Source organism: Staurois parvus, unplaced genomic scaffold (genome assembly GCF_062004578.1).
Source record: "Staurois parvus isolate SC_StPar_1 unplaced genomic scaffold, SC_StPar_1.0 ptg000578l, whole genome shotgun sequence".
Taxonomy (NCBI): Eukaryota; Metazoa; Chordata; class Amphibia; order Anura; family Ranidae; genus Staurois; species Staurois parvus.
Window position 1 is genome coordinate 3,863,627 of NW_028318374.1, and position 12,003 is coordinate 3,875,629.

Consider the following 12,003-nt stretch of genomic DNA (forward strand, 5'->3'; position numbering starts at 1 on the left):
TCAGCAGTCACTCCCCCAGCACACAGGCTGCTACTGCTGGTGTCACTGATATATGCATGCTGTTCCCTAGGAGCTGTTTAGTCACTCACAACAATGCAATGTTCACAGGCTGCACTCCGGCTGGCTCTGCTATTACCTGCAGGGCTGGGGATGAGGGACTCGGGTGTCAGGAGACGGGGGTCAGAGCTGGCTGGACTGGGGGATACTCATATCAGCAACTTGATCTGCTTCTCCAGCTTTTACGTAAATCACATGATGCTGATTGACAGCTCCGCCAGTCACCGCTGACTAGTCGTATTATATACGGACTAAAGTACCTGGGTGCCTGACCATCACACTCACTATACGACCAAAAGTATGTACAAACCTGACCATCACACCTATACTAGAGGGCCAAAAGTATGTAAAAACCTGACCATCACACCTATACTAGAGGGCCAAAAGTATGTAAAAACCTGACCATCACACCTATACTAGAGGGCCAAAAGTATGTACAAACCTGACCATCACACCTATACTAGAGGGCCAAAAGTATGTACAAACCTGACCATCACACTCACACTATGTAGACAAAAGTATGTACAAACCTGATCATCACACCTACACTATGTAGACAAAAGTATGTACAAACCTGACCATCACACCTATACTAGACGGCCAAAAGTATGTACCAACCTGACCATCACACTCACACTATACGGCCAAAAGTATGTACAAACCTGAACATCACACCTACACTATACGGCCAAAAGTATGTACAAACCTGACCATCACACCTACACTATACGACCAAAAGTATGTACAAACCTGACCATCACACGTATATTATACGACCAAAAGTATGTACAAACCTGACCATCACACCTATACTATACGGCCAAAAGTATGCAAAGACCTGACCATCACACCTATACTATATGGCTAAAGAATGCAAAGATCTCACCATCACACTCACACTATATGGCCAAAACTATGCAAAGATCTGACCATCACACCTATACTATAAGGCCAAAAGTATGTACAGACCTGACCATCATACCTACACTATACAGCCAAAAGTATGTACAAACCTGACCATCACACCTACACTATACGGCCAAAAGTATGTACAAACCTGACCATCACACCTACACTATACGGCCAAAAGTATGTACAAACCTGACCATCACACCTATACTAGACGGCCAAAAGTATGTACAAACCTGACCATCACACCTATACTAGACGGCCAAAAGTATGTACAAACCTGAACATCACACTCATACTATGTAGACAAAAGTATGTACAAACCTGACCATCACGCCTATATTAGACGGCCAAAAGTATGTGCAAACCTGACCATCACACCTACACTATACTGCCAAAAGTATGTACAAACCTGACCATCACACCTATACTAGACCGCCAAAAGTATGTACAAACCTGACCATCACACCTACACTATACGGCCAAAAGTATGTACAAACCTGACCATCACACCTACACTATACGGCCAAAAGTATGTACAAACCTGACCATCACACCTACACTATACGGCCAAAAGTATGTACAAACCTGACCATCACACCTATACTAGACGGCCAAAAGTATGTACAAACCTGACCATCACACCTATACTAGACGGCCAAAAGTATGTACAAACCTGACCATCACACCTATACTAGACGGCCAAAAGTATGTACAAACCTGAACATCACACTCATACTATGTAGACAAAAGTATGTACAAACCTGACCATCACGCCTATATTAGACGGCCAAAAGTATGTGCAAACCTGACCATCACACCTACACTATACTGCCAAAAGTATGTACAAACCTGACCATCACACCTATACTAGACGGCCAAAGTATGTACAAACTTGACCATCACACCTATACTAGACGGCCAAAAGTATGTACAAACCTGACCATCACACCTACACTAGACTGTACAAAAGTATGTACAAACCTGACCATCACACCTACACTATATGGCCAAAAGTATGTACAAACCTGACCATCACACCTATACTAGACGGCCAAAAGTATGTACAAACCTGACCATCACACCTACACTATACAGCCAAAAGTATGTACAAACCTGAACATCACACCTACACTATACGGCCAAAAGTATGTACAAACCTGACCATCACACCTATACTAGACGGCCAAAAGTATGTACAAACCTGACCATCACACCTATACTATATGGCCAAAAGTATGTACAAACCTGACCATCACACCTATACTAGACGGCCAAAAGTATGTACAAACCTGACCATCACACCTATACTAGACGGCCAAAAGTATGTACAAACCTGACCATCACAACTATACTATATGGCCAAAAGTATGTACAAACCTGAACATCACACCTACACTATATGGCCAAAAGTATGTACAAACCTGACCATCACACCTACACTATACGGCCAAAAGTATGTACAAACCTGACCATCACACCTATACTAGAAGGCCAAAAGTATGTACAAACCTGACCATCACACCTACACTATACAGCCAAAAGTATGTACAAACCTGACCATCACACCTACACTATACGGCCAAAAGTATGTACAAACCTGACCATCACACCTATACTAGACGGCCAAAAGTATGTACAAACCTGACCATCACACCTATACTATATGGCCAAAAGTATGTACAAACCTGACCATCACACCTATACTAGACTGCCAAAAGTATGTACAAACCTGACCATCACACCTATACTAGACGGCCAAAAGTATGTACAAACCTGACCATCACAACTATACTATACGGCCAAAAGTATGTACAAACCTGACCATCACACCTACACTATACGGCCAAAAGTATGTACAAACCTGACCATCACACCTATACTAGACCGCCAAAAGTATGTACAAACCTGACCATCACACCTATACTAGACGGCCAAAAGTATGTACAAACCTGACCATCACACCTATACTAGACGGCCAAAAGTATGTACAAACCTGAACATCACACTCATACTATGTAGACAAAAGTATGTACAAACCTGACCATCACGCCTATATTAGACGGCCAAAAGTATGTGCAAACCTGACCATCACACCTACACTATACTGCCAAAAGTATGTACAAACCTGACCATCACACCTATACTAGACGGCCAAAGTATGTACAAACTTGACCATCACACCTATACTAGACGGCCAAAAGTATGTACAAACCTGACCATCACACCTACACTAGACTGTACAAAAGTATGTACAAACCTGACCATCACACCTACACTATACGGCCAAAAGTATGTACAAACCTGACCATCACACCTACACTATACGGCCAAAAGTATGTACAAACCTGACCATCACACCTATACTAGACGGCCAAAAGTATGTACAAACCTGACCATCACACCTATACTATATGGCCAAAAGTATGTACAAACCTGACCATCACACCTATACTAGACGGCCAAAAGTATGTACAAACCTGACCATCACAACTATACTATACGGCCAAAAGTATGTACAAACCTGACCATCACACCTACACTATACGGCCAAAAGTATGTACAAACCTGACCATCACACCTATACTAGACCGCCAAAAGTATGTACAAACCTGAACATCACAACTACACTATATGGCCAAAAGTATGTACAAACCTGACCATCACACCTACACTATACGGCCAAAAGTATGTACAAACCTGACCATCACACCTATACTAGAAGGCCAAAAGTATGTACAAACCTGACCATCACACCTACACTATACAGCCAAAAGTATGTACAAACCTGACCATCACACCTACACTATACGGCCAAAAGTATGTACAAACCTGACCATCACACCTATACTAGACGGCCAAAAGTATGTACAAACCTGACCATCACACCTATACTATATGGCCAAAAGTATGTACAAACCTGACCATCACACCTATACTAGACCGCCAAAAGTATGTACAAACCTGACCATCACACCTATACTAGACCGCCAAAAGTATGTACAAACCTGACCATCACACCTATACTAGACCGCCAAAAGTATGTACAAACCTGAACATCACACCTACACTATACGGCCAAAAGTATGTACAAACCTTACCATCACACCTACACTATACGGCCAAAAGTATGTACAAACCTGACCATCACACCTACACTATACGGCCAAAAGTATGTACAAACCTGACCATCACACCTACACGATACAGTCAAAAGTATGTACAAACCTGACCATCACACCTATACTAGACGGCCAAAAGTATGTGCAAACCTGACCATCACACCTACACTATACTGCCAAAAGTATGTACAAACCTGACCATCACACCTATACTAGACGGCCAAAGTATGTACAAACTTGACCATCACACCTATACTAGAAGGCCAAAAGTATGTACAAACCTGACCATCACACCTACACTATACAGCCAAAAGTATGTACAAACCTGACCATCACACCTACACTATACGGCCAAAAGTATGTACAAACCTGACCATCACACCTATACTAGACGGCCAAAAGTATGTACAAACCTGACCATCACACCTATACTATATGGCCAAAAGTATGTACAAACCTGACCATCACACCTATACTAGACGGCCAAAAGTATGTACAAACCTGACCATCACAACTATACTATACGGCCAAAAGTATGTACAAACCTGACCATCACACCTACACTATACGGCCAAAAGTATGTACAAACCTGACCATCACACCTATACTAGACCGCCAAAAGTATGTACAAACCTGAACATCACACCTACACTATATGGCCAAAAGTATGTACAAACCTGACCATCACACCTACACTATACGGCCAAAAGTATGTACAAACCTGACCATCACACCTATACTAGAAGGCCAAAAGTATGTACAAACCTGACCATCACACCTACACTATACAGCCAAAAGTATGTACAAACCTGACCATCACACCTACACTATACGGCCAAAAGTATGTACAAACCTGACCATCACACCTATACTAGACGGCCAAAAGTATGTACAAACCTGACCATCACACCTATACTATATGGCCAAAAGTATGTACAAACCTGACCATCACACCTATACTAGACCGCCAAAAGTATGTACAAACCTGACCATCACACCTATACTAGACCGCCAAAAGTATGTACAAACCTGACCATCACACCTATACTAGACCGCCAAAAGTATGTACAAACCTGAACATCACACCTACACTATATGGCCAAAAGTATGTACAAACCTTACCATCACACCTACACTATACGGCCAAAAGTATGTACAAACCTGACCATCACACCTACACTATACGGCCAAAAGTATGTACAAACCTGACCATCACACCTACACGATACAGTCAAAAGTATGTACAAACCTGACCATCACACCTATACTAGACGGCCAAAAGTATGTACAAACCTGAACATCACACTCATACTATGTAGACAAAAGTATGTACAAACCTGACCATCACGCCTATATTAGACGGCCAAAAGTATGTGCAAACCTGACCATCACACCTACACTATACTGCCAAAAGTATGTACAAACCTGACCATCACACATATACTAGACGGCCAAAAGTATGTACAAACCTGGCCATCACACCTACACTATACGGCCAAAAGTATGTACAAACCTGACCATCACACCTACACTATACGGCCAAAAGTATGTACAAACCTGACCATCGCACCTATACTAGAAGGCCAAAAGTATGTACAAACCTGACCATCACACCTACACTATACAGCCAAAAGTATGTACAAACCTGACCATCACACCTACACTATACGGCCAAAAGTATGTACAAACCTGACCATCACACCTATACTAGACGGTACAAAAGTATGTACAAACCTGACCATCACACCTACAGTATACGGCCAAAAGTATGTACGAACCTAACCATCACACCTATACTAGAAGGCAAAAAGTATGTACAAACCTGACCATCACACCTATACTCTACGGCCAAAAGTATGTACAAACCTGACCATCACACCTACACTATATGGCCAGAGGTATGTACAAACCTGATCATCACACCTATACGCTACAGATAAAAGTATGTACAAACCTGACCATCACACCTATACTATACGGCCAAAAGTATGTACAAACCTGACCATCACACCTACACTATAAGGCCAAATGTATGTAAATACCTCACCATCACACCTATACTATATGGCCAAAAGTATGTAAAGACCTGACCATCGCACCTACAATATACGGCCAAAAGTATGTAAATACCTGATGATCACACCAATACTATATGGCCAAAAGTATGTACAAACCTGACCATCACACCTACAATATACGGCCAAAAGTATGTACAAACCTGACCATCGCACCTAAACTATAAGGCCAAAAGTATGCAAACACCTGACCATCACACCTATACTATACAGATAAAATATGCAAATACCTGACCATCACTCCTATACTATAAGGCCAAAAGTATGTAAAGACCTGACCATCACGCCGACACTATGCAGCCAAAAGTATGCAAAGACCTGACCATCACAACTACGCTATATGGGCAAAAGTATGTAAAGTCCTGACCATTACACCAACATTAAATGGCCAAAAGTATATGAAAATAGTATCTCAACAGCAAAAATACATACCAAGGAAAGAGCAAGGAAATCCCATAGTGAAGTACCATTTAAAAGCATTTATTAATAAACCAAGTAGGTACTCACAAAACAGATATTATGACAAGCATCTTGCACAGCTCCGCCATATCTCCGGGTTGGTGTGATGATGTCACCGCTAAACTCTGCCCATTACATTGCTAAAAGTATTTGAAGACTGGATCATCACACCTACACTATATGGCCAAAAGTATCTAACGACTTGACCACCACATCTACATTGATTAACCAAAAAAAAATGTAAAGATCTCTGATCATCACACTACACTATATGAGTATGACCAAATGTATGTGAAGACCTGACCATCTCATCTACACTATATCGCCAAAATTAAATAAAATCCTGACCATTACACCAACATTATATGGCTGAAAACATTACGATCACATCTATACAATATGGTGGCCACCTAATCATCACAACTATGTTATATTGCTATAAGTATTTGAAGACCTACACTATATAGCCAAAAGTATGTAAAGACTTGACCACCACATCTACATTATATGAAAAAAAAAAATTAAAGATATGATCATCACACTACACTATATGACTAAAAGTATGTGAAGACCTGACCATTACACTTACATGATACAGCCAAAATCTAGTAGATGGTGGGGGACAGGGAGTACAGAGAGGGGCTGTAAATGGTGGGGACAGGAAGTACAGAGAGGGGCTGTAGATGGAGGGGACAAGTAGTACAGGTAGGAGAAACTATATGGTGGCAACAGGGAGTACAAAGGGGTGAAATATGATGGTGGGGACAGGGAGTACAAAGGAGGGTTACTGAATGGAGGAACAGGGAGTACAAAGGACGGTAGCTAATGGTGGGAATAGGAAGTACAGATGAGGAAAAGATGGGGATAGCGGCAGGGCAACTGGATGTAACATGAAATATTTTCCGAAAAGTCGAATTAGCTTTTAAGCCAAAACTTTTTTCCTGACTTTAGATGGAATTGGAAAGGACTAGAACTTGTGTCAGGTTTTAACTCTATCTGGGGTTCTGTTAGAGGGATTTCCCTCACTTCCTGTCTTGTTGACAACAGTTTATTGGATGGACAGAAAGTTGGGAAAATCTGTAGCAGCAACACAGACCAGAAGAACCTCTGACAGGGGTTGTAGTATTCCTTTACTCTACTAAAGAAAAGCAGGGGGTGGTGACATAAGGTAGATGATCTGCTCTGAGTCTACTCTCTCCTCCAAATCCCGGAGCACAGAACACCAAAGTAGAAGAGGGTGGGAAGTGGATCCCCACTTCATTTAAAAAATGAAACCCGATTGGCCATTATGACCAGTTTTTCAGATTTTGGAAATCAATGGTGGCTGGTGTCTGCCTCCTTGGCTCAGCTCCTTGCAGTGTGATCTCCGCTGTGTCCACAGTATTGACACTCCTCATACCGAGAACCCATATAATAGGCCACTTTAAAGCACAATTTCATTTATTTCTACCTTTTCAGTCGAACTAAAGATCCCAAAAACGTTCAAGTATTCAAACAAGATTACCTTTAATACATACTGTAAGTGCTCATTGTTCTTATTTTAATACCAGTAAACCAGTTTACAAATGTATTGGTCTTCTTTTGTCTGAAGGCGAAAGCTCCACTTAGATGACAAACACCATCTTTCCGGTGGCTCCGCTGCTCTGCATGATGTCTTCATGAGCTTGGGGGGCTTTCTCCAGGGGGTATTCAGGCCCGATGAGTGGCTTCACCCAGCCGGCCTCCATTCCTCCACAGAGTGCTGCAGCAGCCTCCTTCCAGTCTTCCTAAATAAAAAAACAGTAAAATAAAGGTTTTGAGCCACCAATTTTAAAGCCTCCAAGGAAATATCACTTTTCGCTAACAAAATATTGATAATTACTACATGATCTCACTTTGAAGGAATTTCCTCTTAAAGCGGAACAATACTCATCTCCACTCCAGTGATGCGACATCCAGTAATGACATCTTCTGCCTGAATTTTCCTGGGTTCAGCAGATTCCACGATCTTGATTGGCCATCTTGGGATGACTTCATTCCTGCGCATGTGCACAGGAGTTCATTCACCCGCCACATGCTGGGATAGTACATGGATGTGCGCATGCTCAGTGTGGTGTATGCACTCGTCTACTCCCCTGTAGAATTTGGGGCCTTATAGACAACTATTACAAAAGACTGCACGCTGTCATTGATGCTAAAGGGGGCCATACACAGTGGCAGGGTATCACAGTAGCTAAAAAGGTTAGCACTTCCACCTGGCAGTACTAGGGTCATTGGTTCAAATCCCAACCACAGCACCAGCACAGCCTGGAGTTTGCATGTTCTCCCTGTGCCTGTGTGGGTATTCTCCAGGTACTCTGGTTTACTTCCACACTCCAAAGACATGCTGGTAGGCCAATTGGCTCCTGTCTAAGTTGACCTTATGTATATGTATGAATGTGAGTTAGGGACCTCAGATTGTACACCCCTTGAGGGTTAGGGACTGATGTGAATGTACAATATATATGTAAAGCACTGCATGGATTGATGGTGCTTTAAAAGTACCCATAATTAAGAAGTTGCAGACTTTTGAACAGGGGTCCTATTACTTGTTGCCATATTTTGTTTTGTTTTATGATTGTACCATTCTGTTATGACCTACAGTTGAATATGATACCCATAAAAAATAAAATAAATGGATTTTGGGGACAGCTGTAACTTACCATACTTAGCTGTTCCAAGACCATTGTAAGCTTCATTGTGTGGCACACTTAAGGCCGGAATCTCACCGATTACGCTGCAGAAATGTGCTCTTTCCCACTCCACGCGGAAACACGTTTACATCCGCAGATACACGCAAGTTCTATTTATTCATAATAGCACTTCCACACATCTGCAGTACCATGTAGATTGGTGGCACACATTTCTGAGATGTGTGGAAGTACCATGTGGTTTGCTGGCACGCGTTTGTGAGATGTGTGGAAGTACAATGCAGTTTGGTGGCACGCGTTTGTGAGATGTGTGGAAGTACCATGCGGTTTGGTGGCACGTGTTTCTGAGATGTGTGGAAGTACCATGTGGTTTGGTGGCACGTGTTTGTGAGATGTGTGGAAGTACAATGCGGTGTGGTGGCACGTGTTTGTGAGATGTGTGGAAGTACGATGCGGTTTGGTGGCACGCGTTTGTGAGATGTGTGGAAGAACCATGGGGTTTGGTGACACGCGTTTGTGAGATGTGTGGAAGTACCATGTGGGTGGTGGCACGCGTTTGTGAGATGTGTGGAAGTACCATGTGGTGTGGTGGCATGCGTTTGTGAGATGTGTGGAAGTACCATGTGGTGTGGTGGCATGCGTTTGTGAGATGTGTGGAAGTACCATGCTGTTTGGTGGCACGCGATTGTGAGATGTGTGGAAGTACCGTGCAGTTTGGTGGCACGCGTTTGTGAGATGTGTGGAAGTACAATGCAGTTTGGTGGCACGCGTTTGTGAGATGTGTGGAAGTACCATGCGGTTTGGTGGCACGCGTTTGTGAGATGTGTGGAAGTACAATGCAGTTTGGTGGCACGCATTTGTGAGATGTGTGGAAGTACCATGCGGTTTGGTGGCACGCGTTTGTGAGATTTGTGGAAGTACAATGCAGTTTGGTGGCACGCATTTGTGAGATGTGTGGAAGTACCATGCGGTTTGGTGGCACATGTTTGTGAGATGTGTGGAAGTACCATGCGGTTTGGTGGCACGCGTTTGTGAGGTGTGTGGAACTTCCATGCGGTTTGCTTTGGTGCGGTACAACTTTAACAATGCGCCTGCCATACTTACCGTGCCTTCAGCAGCCCATTGAAATGAACAGGCTGCCAGGAACATGCAAAAAGCGTGTGTTCCCACATGCCTATATAGTGTGAACCGCCCATTAAAGCTGCCTATTCTTCCAGCTAAGGCTCTGCTTCCACAACACATCCACTTTGCCATCTCCATTCATCCCTATTGAAAAGTCGTACACAGCTGCTTTGATTATATTGGAATGAATGAAGTTTGCGGAGTGCCATGCTTCCCTATCGATATAATTAGAGTCATGAAAATCTCGTGTCCATCTTAATCAGTTACCTTAGTGGAGCTGAAGAGTCCCACTCCAATGATGCTGGACTCCTTGGCCATGGTGTCTCTGGGGTTTATTTCAGTAGATCCTCTGCAGCCAATAATCTGGTGTGAAAGAACAGAGTACAGCAGAAGTCACATTTACTTTTACATGTATACTGTCATTTGTTTTATCACTCCATTCTATTACCCTGATAGTAATGATGATAACATTTGCATCCGGGCAGCACAGTGGCTAAATGGTTAGCACTTCTGCCAGGCAGTACTAGGACGTTGGTTCAAATCTCAACCATGGCACCTCCTGCCTGGAGCTTGCATGTTCTCCTCGTGCCCGTGTGGGTTTCTTATCACAACCCAAAGACATGCTGGTAGGTTAATTGGATACTGTCCAAATTGTCCCTAGTATGTGTATGTATGACTGTGAGTTAGGAACCTTAGATTGTACGCCCCTTGAGGGCTAGGGACCAATGTCTATAGGGTACTACAGTTGTGTTCAAAATAATAGCAGTGTGTTGTAAAAAGTGAATAAAGCTCAAAATCCTTCTAATAGCTTGTATTTCCATACACACAAATGCATTGGGAACACTACACATTCTATTCCAAATCAAAACATGAAGAAAAATATATCAAATTTGTGTTGTTCCTCTAAAAAAATTGAAGAAAAGTGAATATTAGACTGTTCAAAAAAATAGCAGCATTTGTATTCTTCTTTATAAACTCAAACATTCACTATATAAACTGAAAAATGTTTGAAGATTTTGCTTTCCTTTGAATCACTTAACCTCCCTGGCGGTATGATTATTTCAGATTTTTGGTGCTGAAAGCGGTACCATTTTCTTGCATGGAAATATGTAGTTTTTTATTGTAGGCTGTAATATTTAGGAATAACTCACTGAAATCTGTCCGAACAAGAGTCTAGTAAACATCCCGGGTATGATAAAATTTGAAACACAAAATCATAAATTATAATTTAATAAATAATCATAAAAAATAATACTATAATAATATCACATTTAATTCAATAATATAACCAAACCAAAAACACTGAAATTTGAAATATAGCGCCAAGTTCGCACATCGCTGAGCAAAGTCGCAAAATCGTTTTCAGTGTCTGATGATGAATTTCCCCCACGAATCATTATCACTCAATTATGCAAGTGGTTCTAATTTACTATCGCTGTTCTCTAGCTGGTCTAAACCCGCTTTTGACCTAAAGGGACGCTTTTTGGACGCCATGGACTTTTCTAAGTTTCCAGGCAGAAAGAACATTCAAAATGCAGGCAGGGCACAGGACAAAGCACTCGGGACAAAATGTATGTGAAATGGGTTGAA

At 42.1% G+C, this 12,003-nt stretch overlaps 1 protein-coding gene across 1 annotated transcript in view; it reads right to left on the reverse strand.

Annotated features, from left to right (window-relative positions):
* Positions 1-8,103: 8,103 nt before the first annotated feature.
* The window catches only part of LOC149450220 (zeta-crystallin-like), a 28,607-nt gene continuing 24,707 nt past the window's right edge, over positions 8,104-12,003 (reverse strand). The window contains exons 8-9 of the mRNA XM_089692169.1: positions 10,681-10,776; positions 8,104-8,388 (exon numbers count right to left, since the gene is read on the reverse strand). Of these exons, the coding sequence (XP_089548295.1) occupies positions 8,227-8,388; positions 10,681-10,776 (258 nt within the window). The 3' untranslated portion in view covers positions 8,104-8,226. The remainder of the gene's footprint in view (positions 8,389-10,680; positions 10,777-12,003) is intronic.